Source organism: Miscanthus floridulus, chromosome 16 (genome assembly GCF_019320115.1).
Source record: "Miscanthus floridulus cultivar M001 chromosome 16, ASM1932011v1, whole genome shotgun sequence".
In the NCBI taxonomy this organism is placed as follows: domain Eukaryota; kingdom Viridiplantae; phylum Streptophyta; class Magnoliopsida; order Poales; family Poaceae; genus Miscanthus; species Miscanthus floridulus.
The window spans coordinates 114,433,217-114,454,327 of record NC_089595.1 but is presented as its reverse complement, the minus strand read 5'-3'; the positions used below and the strand labels follow the sequence as shown (position 1 = coordinate 114,454,327).

At 47.1% G+C, this 21,111-nt stretch overlaps 2 protein-coding genes and 1 long non-coding RNA gene across 4 annotated transcripts; 2 read left to right on the top strand and 1 right to left on the bottom strand.

Annotated features, from left to right (window-relative positions):
- Positions 1-201: 201 nt before the first annotated feature.
- On the top strand, positions 202-5,281 carry LOC136512735 (mitogen-activated protein kinase 7-like). The gene is made up of 10 exons (XM_066506736.1): positions 202-402; positions 1,649-2,057; positions 2,568-2,695; positions 2,850-2,909; positions 3,038-3,187; positions 3,282-3,437; positions 3,542-3,750; positions 3,866-3,958; positions 4,207-4,289; positions 4,401-5,281. Exons 1-10 carry the CDS (start codon positions 352-354, stop codon positions 4,832-4,834), a joined length of 1,773 nt encoding a protein of 590 aa, XP_066362833.1. The 5' UTR covers positions 202-351; the 3' UTR covers positions 4,835-5,281.
- A 29-nt stretch (positions 5,282-5,310) lies between these two features.
- Positions 5,311-11,216, bottom strand: LOC136512734 (uncharacterized). The gene is made up of 9 exons (XM_066506735.1): positions 10,523-11,216; positions 10,283-10,417; positions 9,758-9,868; positions 8,732-9,013; positions 7,805-8,004; positions 7,363-7,600; positions 6,466-6,579; positions 6,189-6,377; positions 5,311-5,975 (listed from the first exon to the last, which is right to left on the bottom strand). The coding sequence occupies exons 1-9, from the start codon at positions 10,901-10,903 to the stop codon at positions 5,625-5,627; spliced, it is 2,001 nt and encodes a 666-aa protein (XP_066362832.1). The 5' UTR covers positions 10,904-11,216; the 3' UTR covers positions 5,311-5,624.
- LOC136512736 (uncharacterized) lies at positions 5,835-9,584 on the top strand. 2 transcript variants are annotated; one of them, XR_010773190.1, is made up of 3 exons: positions 5,835-6,004; positions 8,672-8,838; positions 8,923-9,584. It is a non-coding gene; the product is annotated as an uncharacterized lncRNA (long non-coding RNA). The 2 variants fall into 2 exon arrangements; XR_010773191.1 differs by having other exon boundaries at positions 8,920-9,584.
- Positions 11,217-21,111: the final 9,895 nt, after the last annotated feature.

Below are 21,111 nucleotides of genomic sequence, written 5' to 3'. Positions count from 1 at the left end.
CAACTATGTCGGATACGATACGATTGGATATCGACATCATAAATATACAATTTAAATATTCAGATACGAATATAATATCAGATATTAAATATTCAAACTCGGATATAAATCTCAACACCTCTAAACAGATTCATTTCGAATACGTCGGCAAATATCGGAACCGTTTAACACACCCACCCACCCACCCCGCGATCATATAACCCAAGGGGACGCCGCTACTGCTCCTCCGTCGTCCACTCCTCTTCTCCCCCTCCCCTCCTTGTCCTTGCCTGCGGATTGGGGCGGCAGGCGGCAGGCCGGCAGGGGCTCTCTCACTTCTCCCGCGAGGTCTTCCACGGCTGCGGCCTGACGATGCCGGAGGCAAATGCCGGTGCTATGGCGCAGGCGGAGCAGAGGAAGAAGGTGGGGAGCTCGGTTCCAAAGCGAAAAAGATTGCTTCTTTTCTCTTCTCTGCCTTTGTTGGTGCCATGGACGACGATGACCTGTGAAGGACAGCTGTGCCCTGAGCAGCGGCGCTCGTGTGGGACGACTGGATAAGGATGCGGCTTCTCTCTGTGTTCCTCCGGATTTTGGCACGGCAGGAGCTGCTGGATTTGGGGGGATTTGGATTTCTTGCGGTTTTGATCCTGAGTTGCTTGCTCCCTGCGCGAGAGAATACGCCTTTTCCTGGGGATGGGATTTACCGTACGGATTTCTTGCCTTGTTAGGAGATCCCGTCTTATCCGAATCATTCGAGTACTATTAGTCTTCCCCAGAGTCCTCTCCTTGGTAGTACTATATATCTGCGAGAAATCCACTCCCTCTTTAAAGCTAGGTTTTCAGTTTCAAATCCCCCAAAATCTGGCTCTTTTTTCACGCCATCGTTATAAGCGGGAGCGGTAATTCTTTAGTAGGAGTATACCGCGCAACGCAAGACGGGTGGTCGAGGAGTCGTCTTGGTAAACGCGGGTATTGGATTCGGGTGACTTGGTATGTTTATCCTAATCCAAGTCGCAGTATTTCCTTTCGTTTTGTGGACAGAGATGGCTGGCTTAGCTCTGTATAAATATTCCGTGCCAACTGTGGGAGGTATTATTTACCGTCTACTACTACGTTTATTTTAAGCTGAGGTGCTGCCTGTTCAGAGGTGATCATTAGCCTTGGTAAAGGGTTTGAGACTTGAGAGATCAGGAGTTCTTTGACCGGTGGGAAAGGTCAGTCTGGGCTGGGTCGGAGAGGGTAGATGCTGCAGAGCTTTTGCGTTTGAGTTGGTTGGATTACTTGCCATCAGTTTGTCGGTAAGTAGAAACCAGGTTAAAAGATTCTACTATCCCATTGGTTAATTTAGTAATAGGAATGATTCTCTTGGTGCATGCCAGAAGGCAGAAGTGGTTGCCTCTTGCTAGATGTGGAAGAGTCGGTATAGATGTTCCTGTTGGGGATCTCACCTCTGTCTACTTTGCTGCGCCGATTGTTCGATTTTGGTGGCTCAGCTTTTTAACACTTGAAAAGCATGCAATTCTGTCTGCTGAATTTCTTGGCAGTTTCCAAGTCATATGTCATTGCTTACGTTCTGCAATGGGTGACTTGAATATACGTTTCAGAAAAAAAAAAGGCTATTCACTAGCTGTGCAGGCAATCTTAACGTTTTCTTCTTTCAAACTTACAGAATTCACCAGAGATGGAATTCTTCAGCGAATATGGCGATGCCAACAGATACAAGATTCAGGAAATCATTGGCAAAGGAAGTTATGGGGTTGTTTGTTCAGCTATTGACCGACATACCGGTGAGAAGGTAGCGATCAAGAAGATACAGAATATCTTCGAGCATCTGTCCGACGCTGCTAGGATCCTCCGTGAGATCAAGCTTCTACGGCTGCTAAGGCATCCTGATATTGTTGAGATCAAACATGTCATGTTACCTCCGTCGAGGAGGGACTACAGAGATATTTACGTTGTATTTGAACTGATGGATACCGACCTTCACCAAGTTATTAAGGCTAACGATGACTTGACAAAGGAACACCACCAGTTCTTTCTCTATCAGATGCTGCGTGCATTGAAATATATTCATACTGGTATGCACCTTTAAAGATTCCTTATTTTAGCTTGAAAGGTCTTCTGACTAGCATTCATAGTGCGATGTGCTGCTTTTCTGTTCTCAATTAGTAGTATGAACGTGCTTTTCTGTTTGCAATTTGGAGTATGAATGGTTCTGACTAGCATTTGCACGCGAATTCAACTTTAGTGGCTTAGTGCTAATCATTTATAAGGACTTGCTTTCATGTGTGTATTGTATTCTCAATCATTCCTTTGCTTTCTCAAGTAAGCTTTGGGGTTCTGATTATTTAGTGTTGCTTTCTTTGTGTTGAAAAAAGGAAAATGAAATTTATTGACATTCTCTGTGCTTAGATGGAAGTGTACATGTCCATACTCTTGACATCAACATTTACCTTCCTTATTTAAATTCTGCGAGTGTGTGCTGATTTCACTTATAATATGTCATATGCATTTATGTGCATTTACTTTATATATATCTGTTATAGAGTGACTTTGAGATGTGCTCTGACTGGCCAATTTTTCTGCAGCTAATGTTTATCATCGTGATTTAAAGCCGAAAAATATATTAGCAAATGCTAACTGCAAACTCAAGATATGTGATTTTGGGCTAGCAAGGGTTGCATTTAATGACTCTCCTACCACAGTTTTCTGGACGGTATGTTATTTTTACAGTTCTACTATAGTCGATTCACAGTATCGCATTTTTATCAAAGCCTCTTATGAGTTATGAGCAACATTGTTGATTTAGTGTGTTCTGTACCAAAGAGTCCTACTTCGAACTTGAGCCTCACTGTCTGCCCTGATTGCAGGACTATGTTGCTACTAGATGGTACAGGGCTCCTGAGCTGTGTGGATCTTTCTTTAGTAAGGTACTCAATTTTCTCATACTATTGTTTTGTTAAGTCGTATCGGTCTTTTTTTGGTTTCCTCCACCTTCAATATTTAGTTTGAAATGCCTATGTTATCCCGATGATATTAAGTTGATTCTCTTGTGCAGTATTCACCGGCTATTGATATGTGGAGCATTGGTTGCATTTTTGCGGAGATTTTGACTGGGAAGCCTTTATTCCCTGGTAAAAATGTGGTTCACCAGTTGGATTTGATGACTGATCTCCTGGGCATGCCATCAGCAGATACTATTTCACAGGTATGATTTATTATTTATGGAAATATTGAGACATGTTCAATATCAAGCATAAATTATTGCTAAGTCTCAAATGTTTTTGTTCATTCGTCTACAGATTCGAAATGACAAAGCAAGGAGGTATCTGAGCAGCATGAGGAGGAAACAGCCAATACCCTTTTCAGAGAAGTTCCCCAACGCAGATCCTTCAGCGCTCAAGCTCTTACAAAGGCTTCTAGCATTTGATCCTAAGGATCGACCAACTGCTGAAGAGGTAGGTTTGTCGTAATGAAACATAGATTTTATGTTTACACTGCTGTTATTTGTGTTACTTTGCAGAATTATATTCTAAAATAATTGTGCTGTATGCATGACCAGGCGTTGGCTGATTCCTATTTTAAAGGCATTGCAAAAGTGGAGAGGGAACCATCCTGTCAGCCAATTTCGAAAATGGAATTTGAGTTCGAACAGAAGTTTACCAAAGAGGACGTCAAGGAACTTATATTCCAGGAGATACTGCAGTACCATCCTCAACTTCTGAAGGATTACAAGAACGGCTCTGAAAAAACGAGCTTTCTATATCCCAGGTTCTTACCTTGACTATATCTTTTTAGTTTCTTTTCCCTCTTGTTATTTTGTTTCAATGCGGTAATATTCATGACATACATCCTTGATAGTTCTTGAATATTTTTTATTTTGCAGCGCTGTTGACAGGTTCCGTAGGCAATTTGCTAGCTTAGAAGAAAATGGAGGGAGGAATGCCACGCTTGACAGGAAGCATGAATCTCTCCCAAGGTAACATAATCTTCTTTTCCTCTCAATGATTTGTGCTGCCATTTATTGGTTGTTGAAATTGATTAACCAGGGTAATGTATTAGTTACTCAATAAGATTTGTCAACTAGATATAGGATAGTGTAATGATTGTGTTTCTTGAAAGATTTAATCCCAAGAGACCCTAAACCCTATCAGATGATCGGTTGGCCTGGGGTGTCACAGAAAATTCACTCAAACTTGACAGCTGACCTTGATTTGCTGCTTGCAGGACAACAACCGTTCACTCCACTCCAAATCCTGCAAAGGAAGGTCCAACAGCAACCTCCCAGGTTGCTCAAAGGATTCCAGCAGGTAACTGTTTGCATTTCCTTATTTATGGCTACCTAACAATCTGTTTTTCAGTCACTCCTGAGACCTGACTCCCAATTTTTCTGACATGCTTCATCTCTGCCAATCTTGCAGCTAGACCAGGAAGAGTGGTAGGCCCAGTATTACCATTCGAGAGTGCTAGCGTCACTGATCAACACATTGCGCGACGGGTGACAAGGAATCCAGCTGTTCCTCCAGTAACCAACACCTCGTCAGTCTACTGCTACCACCTGAAGTCGGACAGCTCCGACAGGCAGGAGCATCAGCTAGAGCGTGAGAAATACCGGAGGCAGTATAGGACAGGGCAGCATCTCATGGATGCCAAGGTAGCACCTGAGATGGCCCGGGACATACGCCCGTCACAGTACTATGTCTCAAGGGGCATGCCCAAAGCTGATCTAACAGACAGGGCCACCCTCCATAGGAGCGCGCTGCATGGCGTTGCTCCCTTCAATGGCATCGCAGCGGTCGCTGGTGGGTACAGTCAGCCCGGTGTTCTTCACTATGGAGTTACAAGTTTGTACTAAGAGTAATGCCCTTGGGGAGGGTAATAAGATGGGGAACCGGAGTGCCTGGAAATTCGGAGCACGCGCATACCTGACCAACGATGCAGGTGTCCGGAAAGGATTTTCAGGCTGGGAAATGGCGTGTGTCGCCTTCATTGCTCTTGTTTGATGAGCAATGGGGATGATCTCGGGCTAACGTTGTGAAGTGATCTTCCTTATGCCGCAAGAAGTGAAGAGGAGAGCGGTCGACAATTCTCACGGGTCACTGCCTGCCCCTTTCGAAGAAAGGGGGAAGATTATCCATCTGAAGAGAAGGCTAAGGGAAATTTGTGGATAGGTGTACAGTGCAACGCTTAATTTTGTATTTAACCAATTGAAATGTTCTGTTCCAGTTATAAACATTTAAATCATATAATGATGTTTATAGATGGAATTTCTCAAATGGCCATTACACATGTCTCCATCAAATTATATGCATATTCAGTGTACAATAATAATTACGTCAAATCTAGATTTGTATTCACAGTGGCTCTAAGATAACATTGATTAATGTAATAACTAACAATCTCATGATAATCCAACGGGCCTAAGTCTGAATAGGGCACGAGGTTGGAATTTTTGTTATTATCATATATCCTTCTGGGGGAGTAGAATCGGCAGTGGGTGGCCAGTTCATCAGTGGGTGGTATTCCACCGCCTAGATGCTCCCCTAAAAATTCATAAAGCAGGTGCAGAACAATAGCAAAAGAAAAACGTCACGCATCTATCAAGCAACTGTGATTATGTACAGTACACTGGCAAGAAGAAACTTCTATTGCTCAACAATCTCCATGACACACAGCTTATCAGGAGCGCAAGAGTTCAAGACACTCGTAACCTCGGCGTGCAGGCGAAGGGAATTCGCCACCTCCGGCTGGACCGCGACCCACTGGCCGTCGACATGCTGGCCGTGCGCGTTCTGTTCCGGGCGAGCGGAGAATCTGACCTGAGTGACATCTCGGCACGTCTTGTTCAGCTGGTCGACGGAAAGGATCACGTCGAAATCGTCTTCCGTTTCATCACCGGTCTTGGAGAGCTGGATACCAACATCAGCCCCGCGGGAAGCAACAACCCCAAAGAGCAAAGGGTGCCCGATGAATGGCCTGTTGGATGAGCTGCAGATCTGCAACAAGATGGTAAAAGTCGGTTCAGGTAATAAGAATCCTTGAGCTCATATTTCCGAGCTCGAAGGAATTTACAAGCTTAACTAGAACATATCTCTTCTTGTCGTTCCATACAGCAAAGTGATTTGTTCTTAGTAACTTGCAACGATTAGTTAATGCAATTGAATGTATGATGAGAAGAAAGTTAGGCGATGACTGGCACATGATCGTACCTGTGTATACTGCACACCCATTTCATTAAGGGTTTCCAATATTTTGTTTGATGATAGTAAGCTGAAGATACCACCGGATCCTGCTGGTTTTTTTATTATCTCCCAGGGAGACTTCATCAGAACCTTTTTTTTGTTTCCCTCGGATGATATACTGACAACTGGAAGCTCCAGCTCTTCCAGCACCCACACCTGTGAATGTTTTCAGAAGCATTATAGCCTATAGGAAGCACGGAGGAAGGAACTAGGATGGAGACCGCAGCGAGACAATGCCGCGTACCTTTTGAGTGTCCAAACCAAAATAGTCATTCTCTACCAGGCAGTTCCTAACTGATTCCACATGACCAGCTGGGGAAACGATAATAAAAGGGGGAGAAACTTGATTTTCTACAACCTGTGTCAAGCAAAAAAGGATCAAACTTATCCATCAATTGTTATTCAAGACAAAAATACGATAACCATTTGCCATCATGTAAGCATAACTTGTAACAGCACTGCATGCATGTAGCAAATAAGCAACAAGCTACTGGCAATGGCTCCAGCTTTTCATGACTAAACAGACTAATCATTTTGACAACATATTTGTCAAGTATATTCCCCATTTAAAAAGGAGCTATCCACTTCAAACACAGTTGAAAACTACAGGACCAATGGGCAGGTTCAACTTCAGTATCAACAGTAGCTATCAGTAGCAGTTCTCCACTTTTCCTATATTTACTAATATGTTCTTTGGGGAAATTAAGCATACTAGGAATTGACAATACACCAATGTTTTGGCGTCCTGGGGTGTGGGCGTCCTCTTTAGCTAAAATATCATGTTACAATGTTTCAGAAATTCATAAAAAAAATCATGTATGTAGTACACCTAAAGTAATGTGTAGCCACAACAATTCAGTTTAAAATCCATCTTTGACATTGAGATTCAAAAAACACAAGTGTCACTGTCAGCACATGATGAACAGTACCAGGTTGACTGCTTGTCTATTTTGTTTCTTGACATCTTGACTTTCAATTTAAAACATTATGACATGATATTTTAGCTAATGAGGACGCACACACCCAAGGACACCAAATCTACATTGTTAACAATGTATGAAAATAAATAGAGCATGCACTCACATCAGCATATTCTGCACCTATAGAACAACAATTAATGACAATGAAAAAGAATGCATACCTTCATTAACTCACTAAAAGAATTGAGCAAACTCAGAAACTCGGCATCAGAGTCAGGGCCATTTCTAACAAGTACAATAGCTGCTTTGGACTTCAGAAGAATCTCTAGACCATTTTTGAATTCACTGCTGAATGCAGCATGTTCAGCTTTGTCCCCAAGGTTGATGAGAGTCTTATATGGTATTTTGAACACTTTTTTTCTTGACAGTGAAGAGTTAGCCAGCAAATTCTTTGAAGAGCTGAAATTGACAAGTTTGAAGGGCAACTATGATTAGGAGTTTTTTTTTTTAAATGACTAAAGGCTGTTCTTCCACCAAAAGCAAACAAAGAGTGATTTGCATATCTGGCACCTAGGCAGTGTCACATGTGTATATAGTAAATAAACATACTGTCCTGTTTCTTTTGAAGAAAATTTTGGTAGGATGTCGAACAAAGGGCGATACCTCTCAATCTGTTTGCTAGCACAATGCACTGCATGTCGGAACAATTGAAAGTCAATGCTCCCAATCTGCTCTGCAAGTGATGCCTTTTGGATCTTGTCCCCTGATACCAAACCTTCCAGAACATGGACCTGGTCCATTTCAGAGAGCACCTTCTTTCCTGCAATTACACGGCGTTGAAGTCTCTTCCTGTCCTTCCACTCCTGTAACAATCAAATCTGGGTCATGAATTATTTGAAAAATAACACAGCACAAACCATCAAACACCAAACATCATATTGTTTTTTGTTAGGACCTGAAGCATGGAAGTTAACTGTATAATTTGATTTGTTATTGTTATGACGGGCCTCCACTATGGCCGTAGAAGGCCTGCTCGTGGCTAGGAGACCGCGTCCAGGAAGGCCTCAAGTCTACGTGTCGCAGTCGTATTAGCTATTATTAGAATTATTAGAATTTATTTACTAGTATTAGATGAGAAGAGTTATAAATACCTTGTAAGACTATTTTGAGAATTAAGCAGAAACCATCTATTGTTTCCGGCTTCCCCTGGGAGCCGGGAGTTCCTAACCCTAGCCGTCTCTACTGTTCACGCGTGGGGTTACTGTAGCTACGCGAGGGGTCTAGGGCTACAGCCGCAGCCGCCGCTCCCTCGCTGCAGCCACGGCGCCGCCGCGCCGTCTTCCCCGTGCACTTCGACCTCGCCCTCCAACCTCCCACGCATACAACCTACGGTCCCTCTCTAGCAGGACCAAGGTTCCTAGCAGTTATACTATATGCAACATAAATATCTACAATCTTCAATAGCCAGGACATCTGCTGCTATCAACATTTCAGTACTATGAACCTGACACATTCTTTGTTTCTTTTAAGATGCAAATCATGGCTGTAGACGCGAGCATGGATGCAAGAAAAGGATGATGCAGACCTAACCATCGCACGCCTTTCTTTCTTCGACCTCTTATCAGAACGAGAATTGAGTTCAAGTAACCCCTTCGGAGGTGTAATCCACATTTCTCTGCTTGCCATATCAACATCAGGTACAATATCTTCAGCAAATGGTATCCACACATGCTCACGTGATGAAATTGAATATTGACTTTCTGAATCTTGATCGACAGCAGTACCCTCAGCAGAGCCAATCATCACCTGTAGAAGATCTCCACCTCCGAAATTGAAAACCTGACCAACTGTTCCAACGAGCTTGCCTGTATCCTGTGAAATGATTTCAGTTACTAAATTTGATAACAAGATTTCCCTGGAACAATAAGTAGTATATTGTGTTTCTCGCAAAAAAAAAGAGGATACTGTGTGTGCATTTTGGCTGTGGTGTTTACTACTCTATTTGCAGGGGGTGGACAAAGCAGTTTTGAAAAAGTATCAAATGAAGATCATAATTGTTGTGTCTACTTTTAGGGAGTGGAGGGAGCTATTTTAAAATACAAATCATTCTTAAGTCTTAACCAACCATTTACAGTGGCATCAACCTAAGTTTCCCTTATCAAGTAGTATAAAAGTGCATGGGGCATGCTTTTTAAAATTTCCTACATTGTACTCCCTCCATTCCAAATTAGAAGTAGCTTTGACTTTTTTGGTACATCGAATTTGCCATGTATCTAGATATATATTATGTCTAGATACATAGCAAATTTGATAATGAAGAGCAGGCCTGGTGCAGTGGTGAGAGCTGTCTCACTGAGTCACCAGGTCGCGGGTTCGAAGCAGCCTCTCCGCAGATTTTGCGGGGGAAGGCTTACCTCGGTTTTTCCCTTCCCCAGACCCCACTCATGTGGGAGCCTCCGGCACTGTGTCTCCCCCCCCCCAGCAAATTTGATGTACTAAAAAAGTCAGAGCAACTTATAATTTGGAACAGAGGGAGTATCTTAATTTTGTAACTGAAATCAGCCAATGAAGCGGCATTGGACAATATCTTGAAAAATAAAACAAAGATGTATGTACCTTCACAATAACTCTCATTCCAACAAGGTCAAGTGAATAGAATTCATCGTCCTCAATTTCTGGCCTATCTCCAGCTTTCACAAGTACAGCCGAACCAACTATTTGCCTAGCCTGAAAAGAGAGAGGAAAATGAATTATGTCAGAAAACGTAACCTAGAGCAGTAACTCAAACTCAATGAAGAGCAACATTCGATAGTTTGAACTGGACTACTCTGAAAGTCATGCCAAGCCCAGTCACAGAACTTGAGCCGGCCAGCTGTTGTGATTTGTGACTGTACATCTCATACGCAGACTGAGAGGAACAGAAACAGTGCAGCACACGATTTTGCAGTAAGTCAAGGATTTCCGGCAAGCTGTCCACTAACTATAAACAAGTATTACAGCTAGGATAATTGATTGGACTGCTCATCCTAGAAACTGAGCAAGGCTGCTTACTACACTACCACTTAGATTAGTTGAGGTACACCGTACACAGATTAACCAGCAAAAGGCAAATGACTCCAGGGGAATGCAAAGCAGACAGACCTCGTTCAGGTTATCGACGCCATCAAAGCTGACGATCCAACTCTTCTTCCCCGTGTGGGCCCTTCCCCGAACAAGCTTGAATTCCCTGACCTGCTGCTTCCCAGCAGCCCGAGCCCTCAGCCATCTCGTCCCCGGCTGTCAGAACAAACAAACAAACAAACGAGAAACGTCAGCCAATTAGTCGCATTGCCATTGGGATTGGAGTGGCCACAGCCCACAGCCAATCGACGTCGGTGTTACCGTGGCGAGGCGGAGCTCCGGAAAGTCGGTGCGTGGCGTGACGAGGACGTCGCCGCGCACCCCGTGCGCGCCGGACACGTATCCCACCTCGACCAGCTCCTCGTTCTCCGCGTCGTAACCCTGTTCCTCCTCCTCACCGTCGTATTCCTGTTGCTCATGCTCCTCATAGAAATCCCCTTCCTCTTCCTCCTCTTCGTCCTCCCGCGCGTCACTGAGGCTGGATAGGAGCACGGCGCCAGGCCGGGCCGGCGCGAGCGCGACGCGGCGCCGGGGGAAGACGCGATAGCAGGTTGCGGGGAGCACGTGGGAGCGGTAACGGGAGAGAGGTACGGTGAGGGGGAGGGATAGCGGCCGCGCCGATGCAGAGGCGGGAGGCGCCATTTGTCGGCGCGGGGAGCTGCCGGAGCGACGAGAGGAACGCGAGACAGAATCGGATAGAAGGGTCCGAACCGGAACCGGAAGGGGGCATTGATGAGACTAAAAATATCTTTTTTTTAGGGGAATGAGACTAAAAATATCTGCAAGGGGTTTTAGCGCGCGGCCCGCGGGCTGCTACGTGCCTTCGACAGGTGATTGGGCTGGGCCGTAGAGTCTGGATGGGTTTCCTGTTTTTCGGGAGAAAAAAACCGGGCCCCTAACTTAATGGGCTGGTCCATCATTACTTAGTGGGCCCGTCACTTGGCGTTGGTGCACTGCTATCCGGGTCCCTTTGGTAGGGATTCTCACCCAGCTCCGAGATCTATTTTTTTTTTGGCTCCCGCAGCCAAACGGGTAGAAAGGTTGGTGCTCCCATGAAGGAGCCGCGGGTTTTGCGCTCTCTATTGCGAGTGCAGTCAGCCGGAGCCAAGAATTGTAGCTTTCATCGGCTCCTTGTCAGACACAGCAGACAAGGTACATCTTTGCCCCTAAAGTTCACGAGAAATAACAGAGAATCTGCCATCGTCTCCCCCATCCAAACCTTATCTGGTCGTTTGCATCAGGCGAGCCATGGATACACAGCAGCTCCGTCCTCCCTCCATGGATGCACGGCAGCCCGAGAGGCAAGATGGTCCCAGGCGGTGGCGCATGGCCGGCTGCACGCCCCGGTTGGCCAGCACTGACCCCGAGCGCCGGCGCGTGGCTGGGCGGTGGCGCATGGCCGGGAGCGCCCCCGGCCGGCGGCACGTGGCCGGGCGTTGCCGCAGGAGGTGGCCCGTAGCCGGGCGTGGGCGCAGGAGGTGTCTCGTGCTCGAGGAGTGCCGACGACGGCGCGGACCGACCGGGGATGGCAGACGGCTGCACAGACCGGGGATGGCCGACGACAGCGCGGCGTGGGGCTGGCTGGGGAGGGGAGAGCCGCCGACGGGGCAGCGGAGGGCGACGCCGACGCGAGCTGGGGCTGGAGAGCATGAGCAGCCAGGGGCATTTTGGACATTGTCCCTATCATAACAGACATGAGAAGCTGTTCAGCCAAACGGTTTCCCAAAACAGCTCCAGCTCCACCAGAGAATCTGCTCCAGCACAAGATCCAGAGCCAGAGCTATTTTTGGAGGAGCCGGAGCCCTACCAAACGGGCCCCTAGTACTTGGGTTGGGTCTGATTGGGCCCAGGTGCACGGATCGTATCAGAATCAACTGAACGACACCGGGTTGGCATTCATTCATTGCCCCGATGGAAACCAAGACGGCGAGAGGTCCACGATGCAGCCGTCCATGTCGACCGCCGTGGATGGAGTTACCGTTGTCAGCGCTAGCTGCCCAGTCGAGCAACCGCCGTCCCTCGACACCTCCCTTTCTGAGCCCCACCCCACAAAAGGTTTCTCCGGCCGGCCGAGCTCTTGCCTCTTGCCCCTCGATCGTCGTTGCGACGCAGCCGTCGCACGGCCGCGCGCAATAACTCTCCATCTCTCTCCCGCGCGTGCACTTTGAGTCTCCGCGAAGGCGCCGGGACCGGGCGCTCGGTCGCCACCGGCCGTCCATGCATGGCCGGCCGCCGATCCATCCACGCCACGCACGCGCTCACGGCCGCCGGTCGCTGTCGCCGGCCGGTGGCTTGCAAACCCAGCTTCCGACTCCGTCGTCCTCCCCCCGTCAGGCCGTCACAGCTCTCCAGCTCGATCGCATTAATGGAACCCCCAAAAAAAAAGCCGTACCCCCCCACCCGCGGACGATGCATGTGCCATCCTCGACATTGGCGCGAAGGATTAGCGATCGAGAGGGCGCCTAATAACCGCTCTATCTAATCCGCGATCGACGGGCCGGCCGGCCGGGGCGTAGTAGCGACGCGTGTCCTTGCCGCGGCATAAATCTGGTGGCGGTGGCGTTTGACGCGTACTACGCGCGCGATCGAGCAAGGTTGGGCTGCTCTCTCGTCGGTTTCGATCCTGTCCGTGTCCGGGCATTAACACGTGCCCAGGTCAGTCATTTGACCGGATTAATCCGTCCAAGAGTGAGTCCATCCCCGGCTCCCCGCCCAATCAATGCACAAAAAACTTACCCATCCTTCTGCGGTCGACCAGCCCGGCCGTCTACTTCTATATATTCCGATTCTGTTTATCCGTAGATGCCGATAGAAAATAATCTATCTATCGATCTCTATACATCCTTTTTAGCGTACTATTGTGTTTAAATTTGTTGAAATTCAATTTTGATTTTTTTAACTTTGTCTGATGATTTTTAATGATCCCGATTGGTTGTGACGACGTCCGACAAAATTTATATTTACTGATAACGTAAGCCTCTCTTCTTCTTCTTCTTTTTTTTTTTTGACTCCTACTTCATTCGTATAGGCAGGGTAACCTGTGGCGATGGATGAAGCCCTCGTCGCTGCTAGCTGCGGCTGTCGTCATGCATCCATGGCTGTGTGGGCTTTGGCCTGTGGCTCTGGAAGGAGCTGACTTTCCTTTGGTTCAAAGGCATCCGGCCGCCGCCTGTTGACGACGACGAGGACGATTAATGACCCATGACCGGTGCAACCGCTGCTCCGAGCGAGCGAGCGAGAGCTACTCCTAGCCTAGCTAGCTGCCCTAATTATTAATCGCGTACGTGTTGAGCGCGTCTCCCGTCTGCTGCGTCCACGCTGATGACTTTAATGCAATTATTAAATCATGCTAAAAGTCCATATATAAATATTCCAGAGAACCATACTATTAGGAGTATTTTGCAGTAGGACTATTTGGAGTATACATACTCTATCCGTTTCAGAAAAGAGTGACGTTCTAGGAACGGACACAAAAACCAACGAGCCAGGCAAATAACTACAATACCCCTAAATCCTCTCTCTCCTTCTCATCTTCCCCGTCCGACCATCGGTGCCCACCCAAGCGCCAGACGCAATCTCGCCTTGGCCGAATCCACTCGATCCAGCGACTCCTGCCACGAAGGGGTCGGGACGGGCGTGACTCCAGCGGAGCTTGGCCGGATTCACAAAATCCAGCTCTGGCGGAGGGGTCTCGAGACGGGCGCGGCTCCGGTGGAGGGGTCAGGATGGGCGCGGCTTCGGTGGAGGGGTCTAGATGGGCACGTCTCCGATGGAGAACACGGGTGCGGTGGGGAGGAGCTCTGCCCGGCGTCGGCTTGGTGCGCCTTGGCGCCGGTCGCCCGATCCACCTCTACTTCGGGGTCGGTCAGATCCGGATGGGCGAGTGGGCCACGTCCTAGAGGCGCCGTCGCGGCCACGTCTCTGTTGGATGACTCCACACCCTCTCCGTCCCAGACTCCTCTCCGACAGCGCGAGGGAAGGGGAAGCCACAGGCGGGATGGGAGGAGCAGAGGAGGGGGGGCTGAATCTCTGCGCGGCGCTGCTTGGAGAGGCAACGCCAGTGGAGGAAAACAGGAGAGCGGGCAGAGGAGAAGAGTAGGACGATCGGCGGAGTAGGACAGGAGGAGGTCGCCGGTGGAGAGAGGAAGATGAGAGGGCGGTGGAGTGGAGGGCGGGGATGACGAGGGAGGGACGGGGCGAGCAGATAGCAAGGATAGGGGAGAAAGGAGTCTTACGTGGGACCCATGCCTAAAACGACTTTCTTTTTGGGACTTGATTCAAAGGCTAAAATGTCATTTTTTCTAGGACAGAGGAAGTATGTTGCACAAAGAAAATGACAATAATAATACACTTCTATATTTCAGGTGCCTAAATTTTAAAATAATTTCAAACAACGCTCTTGTGTCACCAACTAGTACAGATAGATTATTACTTTTGTGGTTTGTTATTTGTCTGTCATAACAATTTTTATCCTTGTCTTACTCATTACTACACAAATGATTTTGAAAGACGGTGTCCTTTTATCAACCGAGGCGGTCAAAAAATTGAACTGCCTCGGAAATTGCTCGGCGATTAACGGAGGAGGTCATTTTTATTTACGGAGGCGGTCAAAAAATGCTTGCCTCCAAAAATAGATTTATGGAGATGGGCACCTTAAGACAACTTCCTCCAAAAATGGCCTATTTTGGAGGCGGTCGTTTTAAGGTGCCCGCCTCCATAAATCCATTTTGGAGGCGGGCACACTATAAGGCCCGCCTCTAAAAAAGCCGAGGACCAACAAGCCAGGCGAGGCCTGATAGCCGTCTTCACATATATACATGAACTTAGGGTTTAGCACTGCTATATCTCTTCCTCTCACTCTCCCTCCTCAGCCGAGCTGTGCCTCCTCTCTCCCTCCCTCCCTCAGCAGAGCGGCCACCTCGAGCTCCTCCCCTCCTCCTCCCTCCCTGCCACTCACGCGTGCTCCTCCCCTTCTCCTCCCACATACGAGCCATGCACTACTAGAAATATCCACTTCTATGACGAAAATCTTAATGACGAATCTAAAATCGTCATAGAAGATCGCTTTTTATGATGAATATTTCTGTTTCATCATAGATCAGTGGTAACAATCCTGCAACCCTCCTTTCTATGATGAAATAAGGCATCGTCACAAAAAACATCATAGAAGAGCGTAGGGTTTTGTCACAGATCACTCGCGCGACTCATCTATGATGAACTCCTTTAAAACTATGATGAACAAGGCTTCATTATTGAACTAATTACACATTTGTGATGAACAATATTTGATATGTAACGAACGGCTTTGTCATAGATCTCCACACGGTACTTTCTCCATCCGCCATGTACCTATGGGATCTGTAGTTACTCATCCGTGATGCTTGCAATTCGTCATAAAAGTCTCCACACGACGTGTACCTGTGGGACATGCAGTTACTCATCTGTGATGCTTGCAATTCGTCATAAAACTCTTCGCTCGGTCCTTTCTCTGTCCAACGTGTACCTATGGGACCCTTCAGCATCCGACCTATGGGACCTGATGGCTTACGTGTCATGTGTACCTGTGGGACCATTCTCCATCTCCATATGACCTATGGGACCTGACAGCCCATCTCCATCTGATCTGTGGGACCCGATGGCTTGCGTGTCACTTGACGCTTGTAATTCGTCATAAAAGTCTTCGCTCGGTCCTTCTGCATCCTACCTGTGAGACACGAGGCTTACGTTCACGTGTACCTGTGGGACCTTTCTCCATCTCCATCCTATCTGTGGGACCCGATGTTTTACGTGTCACTTGTACCATGTGGGCTGTCGGGGTTTAATTTCTCAAAAAAGGTCTGATACCTGGGAGTCAAACACGGGATCTGGACCAAGGATTGGAGCGTCTTTACCACTGCGCTAGATGTCTGGTTGTGCTGATATCTCTTTGGAGTCGCTATAGTATCATATTTGCTATGTGGATGCCCTACAGGTTGACCTAAATTGGATATACCCCCTGCAAGTGGAAACAAATCTGTGCCCTCTAGACTTGCGGCGACGGCGATGGAGGAGGACCCTGGTCTGCTATGGTGGCTCAAACATCCTTTTGGTGGCATGGCGGGCCTCTCCTGATGGATCGTGGCGGCATTAGCGTCCGTGTGATCAGGTGTGTGCCACGGCAGAGGTGGCTTGCAACCAAGCCGTGCCAGTTTGTAGAACAAAGGTATGAGTTCCTTCTTCTGTGATTATAGGACTCAATTTTCTATACATGATAAAGTAAAGAACACATAAAGAAAGGCTATTCTATATGAATTTCAATTGAAATCGATGCTTTGTCATACAAAAATAGAAAACTAGACTGTTCCATATTATGATATGAACAAATGCACAGATTAGTGCTCTCGAACACTGTATGCTTTGTATTAATACTAGTTTTGCCATTGTCCACCCAATGGTCAAAACTCTAATGGACTTTGCATACTTTTGCTGCAACAGACGGACAGATCCTAGATTCCTAATGGGAGACCATTCTCGTCAACGTTCATCGAAGGAGTTGAAGAGTTCATGGATATGGTTAAACAAAAATACCCAGAGCAAAACTTCCCTTGCCCGTGTACACATTGTCTTAACCAGGTGGTTAAAACTTGGCAGGAGGTGAAGGACAACTTACTTATACACAGAATGTCACCCACATACAACACATGGATTCATCATGGGGGAGAGGGAGGATGTACTGACATTATAGAGCCATCAGATGTGCATGGATCTCATCATGATGGCTGGATTGCAGAGGAGGAGGAGCAGGAGGACGAGGACGATAACATATTACCAGATTTGGATGATTTTGTTCAAAACCTATTGACATCTGAAGAACGGGCTAGAAGAGTCCCAAAGTTTGAAAGAGTGTTGGATGAGTTGAAGCAATCAGTTTCTTTTGAATCTACCTTCTCAAGATTCTCCTTCCTTGTCAGGTTGCTCTATATCAAGTCCCACTATCGAGTTAGCAACATCTATTTTGATGCACTATTGGCGCTGCTGTCAGATGTATTCCCTAGTAGCAACGTACCAAAATTCAAGTGAGGAAGCACCAATATATTCGAGAATTTGGACAAGGTTATGAAAGTATCCTTATGTGCAAGAACAACTATGTGTTGTTTTGGGGGTATCATGAGGAATTGCAAGCGTGCCCAAAATGCAAAAAGTCTAGATGGGAGGATGCAGATGGTAGCAGTCGTGTTCCTCATAAGATTTTGAGGCATCTTCCTCTAATACCGAGGTTGTAGAGGATCTTTGCTGCTCGAGGAATAGCAGCGGACGCCAAATGGCACAAGACTAAGCGAGAGAAGAATACCGGTGAAATGAGCCATCCAGCAGACAGGAAGGCATGGCAGGACTTTGATAGAAAGCACAAAACTTATGTAGATGATCCAAGGAACTTGAGGCTTGCCGTCACCACAGATGGTTTCAATCCATTTGGCAACTTTAGCTCGACATAAAGTATGTGGCCTATTCTTGTAACGCCTCTAAACCTGCTGCCATGGGAATGTGTGAACCCATCGAATTGCTTTATGTCACTACTGATCCCAAACCCAACCTATGGGGGATATAACCCCAGGTACCCACGGCAGTAGACATGGGCCGCACCACCAGGGGAGGTCCAGCCCATAAGGAGAAGGCGTGTGATGCAAGACATCGATCGGCATGCATCACATAGTTTCAAGAAAGAATCTTGAAGATAGAGAAGGATCTGTTCGGATATGATAGATCTCGTATTCCTTGTAGATACTTACCATATAGCCGAATAGATTTAGATCTAACCGACTTGTAACCCTTCCCCTAGACTATATAAGATGGGCAGGGACCCCCCCTTAAAATCATCCCATATTCAATACAATCCAACAAAGACATAGGACGCAGGGTATTACATCGATTAGATGGCCCAAACCTGTCTAAATCGCTGTCTCTGTGCCTTGTGTCACCATCCGGTTCCTATTACACGCACCTTCACTGATCATCTACTACCGTGGGTATACCTCTCGGTAGAATGTCAACCAGATTTCGTCGACAGTGGCGCGCTAGGTAGGGGGTGTGCGTACTGATTCCATGGCCAACCAGATGGTCACTTCCCTGAGCTCCATGGCCTTTCCCGAGATGGGCCAAATCTTCATAGTCGGATCCAAGAAAGTCCGACGCTATGCGATTATAATGCGTTGGACAATATTTACTCTTTTTTGAATCCGCGCGCAAGATTTGATTGCGCATGAAAGAAAATCCCCTACTCTATGATTGTAACGCGTTGGACAATAGATTTTGTGTCTCGGTGACTCCTCGACTTGCAATAGGATTGTTCGACCCTATAGTTCTTTCTTAAGAGGAACGGCTCGAGTTGCAACAAGGTAGTCAGACTAGATAGACGTCGCTCATATCGCACTTAGATGTTAGGTTTAATTTACAGTGGCAATATAGTGATAAAAATAGTTCAACATGTATAACTTATTACAGAATCGTAAAATAGACATTGTGTCATAAGCAAGACTTCAATTATTACATCAAGAATCATTTTAAATCCAAATTTTGATACTTATGTGGCAACATAGTGATAAAAAGGGTTCAACATGTATAACTTATTACAGAACCATAAAATAGACATTGTGTCGACCATAAAATAGACATTGTGTCGCAAATAAGACTTTAATTATTACATCAAGAATTGTTCTAAATCCAAATTTTGATACCTCTGTTTCCTCACCTTCTACCGCATCCCTCCCTTCGATTGTCAAACTATCACCAATCTCTTATACGTCCCTTCCCCGGCAAGGAATCAAGGTGTCTACGCATTCAAAGGATGTGGTGATGATGATGAAGCAGGCATCGAAGTCATGACGGTGCTGTTGAGGTCGAACTCGTCTGGTGAGTGCATCTCGCCTAGTGAGTACGCTATAATCTCATCATCTAAATCTGATGTCTCATCATGCTCAATGACGTGGTAACCTAGACGAATGGTGGACTCTCCGGTCTACTGAACCAAAGTAGTAGTGTTAGACCCTAGGGTCGACTTAGTTCAATTAATGGTAGGATTAGTAGGCTCGATGGTCACATCAGGCTCCATGATTGTTGAGAAAGCCCTAGGAGGCTATGTATGTGCCCCTGTGGTGTCGCACGTAGTATCTGGCCCCGTGACCTGATTGGGCATAGAAGGTCGATCAGGCTCTCATGAGTTGTAGCAGGTTCAGGCATCTCAGTCATTGGAGAAGCCTTGAGAGTCTCTGTATGTGTCTCCGTGGTGGCTTGCACCTTGACCTGAGGGGGCGAAGAAGGTGGATCACCTGCCTCATCACAACCAGAAGCTGGCTCAGGTTTCTCAGGCATTAGAGAAGCCCTGAGAGGCTCTATATGTGCCTCCACGGTGACTTGCACCTTGACCTAAGGGGGTGAAGAAGGTGGATCACCGTCCTGATTAGGACCTAAAGCTGAACTCTGCTTATGTAGCATCGTCGCAATGGGTAACCCTATGTGGGCAGCTGTATTATTAGGACTAGTCAGATAACCAACAATGGGGATGACCTGACTACCACATTGCAATTGAAGCATCTGAAAGTTAGGAGCCTTAACCCCTATGGCACTGCACAGTTGATTAAAGCAATCAGTGAACACATTGCACATCAGGTCGATTTTTTGGCCTTGTTGGTTGATGGCCTCACAAAAAGCAGATGATTGCTGGCTCATCTGCTCTTTGAGAAGGACCACACTCTCCGCTTTCTTATCAATACTTTTTTTCAAACACATCTCTTATCATTCCATACTATCAAGGTCATGACTCTAGGGTGTCTCAAGGCACCAAATAGTGAGCAGGCCCCGCGACCTGCAATGCAACAGTCAGCAAGGGCCCAAACAATCGAGGCCAAGCAAGAGCCAAGCAGAGCTAGCCAGGCGCTAAAGATAGGGTTAGCCTCGACCCCTTTCACCTATCTTAGTCACACGACACTCGCAAGATGCACAACCTCTCCCTATCATGACCCTCGGAAGGGATGGGGGAGGTTGAGCGAAGCTAGGCACGCCTACTCCAACAAGAGCAAGCATGCCGCATGACCCCACAAGGACCGAGGGCATGGCAGTCACCTTGGCTTGATCAGACACCATCCCTGTGCCATGCCACACCAATGAGACAACACCGCACCATGGTGGCAATGGGTACGATACCCACCATCCAAATATGGACCGAGTAGACGCTTGTACGATCCCACCAACTACGGGATGGGATCCACGACAAGGGACTCAACGAAAAGGCCATCAAGACCGGCAGAGAGCCCTGACCCCGACGGTCAGGGTCATGGCCCTCAGCCCTACAAAGCAACCAAGCAAACAACAACCTAGGGTAGCTACCTACTTCAGTACGATGCCCCTAGGAACTAGGAGATGATGACAAAGGCCACAATAGACACCGCATTGCATAGGACGCCTGATAAACCACCATTGAGGCTATAGTGCCACCCTAACTGGCATAGTAGCACCATGTCACATCTTGCCCGTAACATGGCTAGAAGACCATGACGATAGCCACGCTCGGACGTGCACTAGAAGATGGCGTAGCTTGCAAGACAAGTTAGCTAGGCCCTTCCTCTAGCTCTCGACCCTTCGGTCGGGAGGACCCTCCAGGAACTCTATATAAGGGTAGCTAGGGCACCCATCTTAGGACTATTCACATCCTCTACCATTCCATTCATCCACCATTGTAGTAGGGCTCCTAGAGCTTCTCTTCGGGTAGCTCTTCGCCTAGCATAGATCCTTCCATATCTTCCACCTTTCTTGCACCCCCAATGTAAGAACTTCAGAGCATTCAAGTGAGGAACACACACTTGATCATCTCTGAG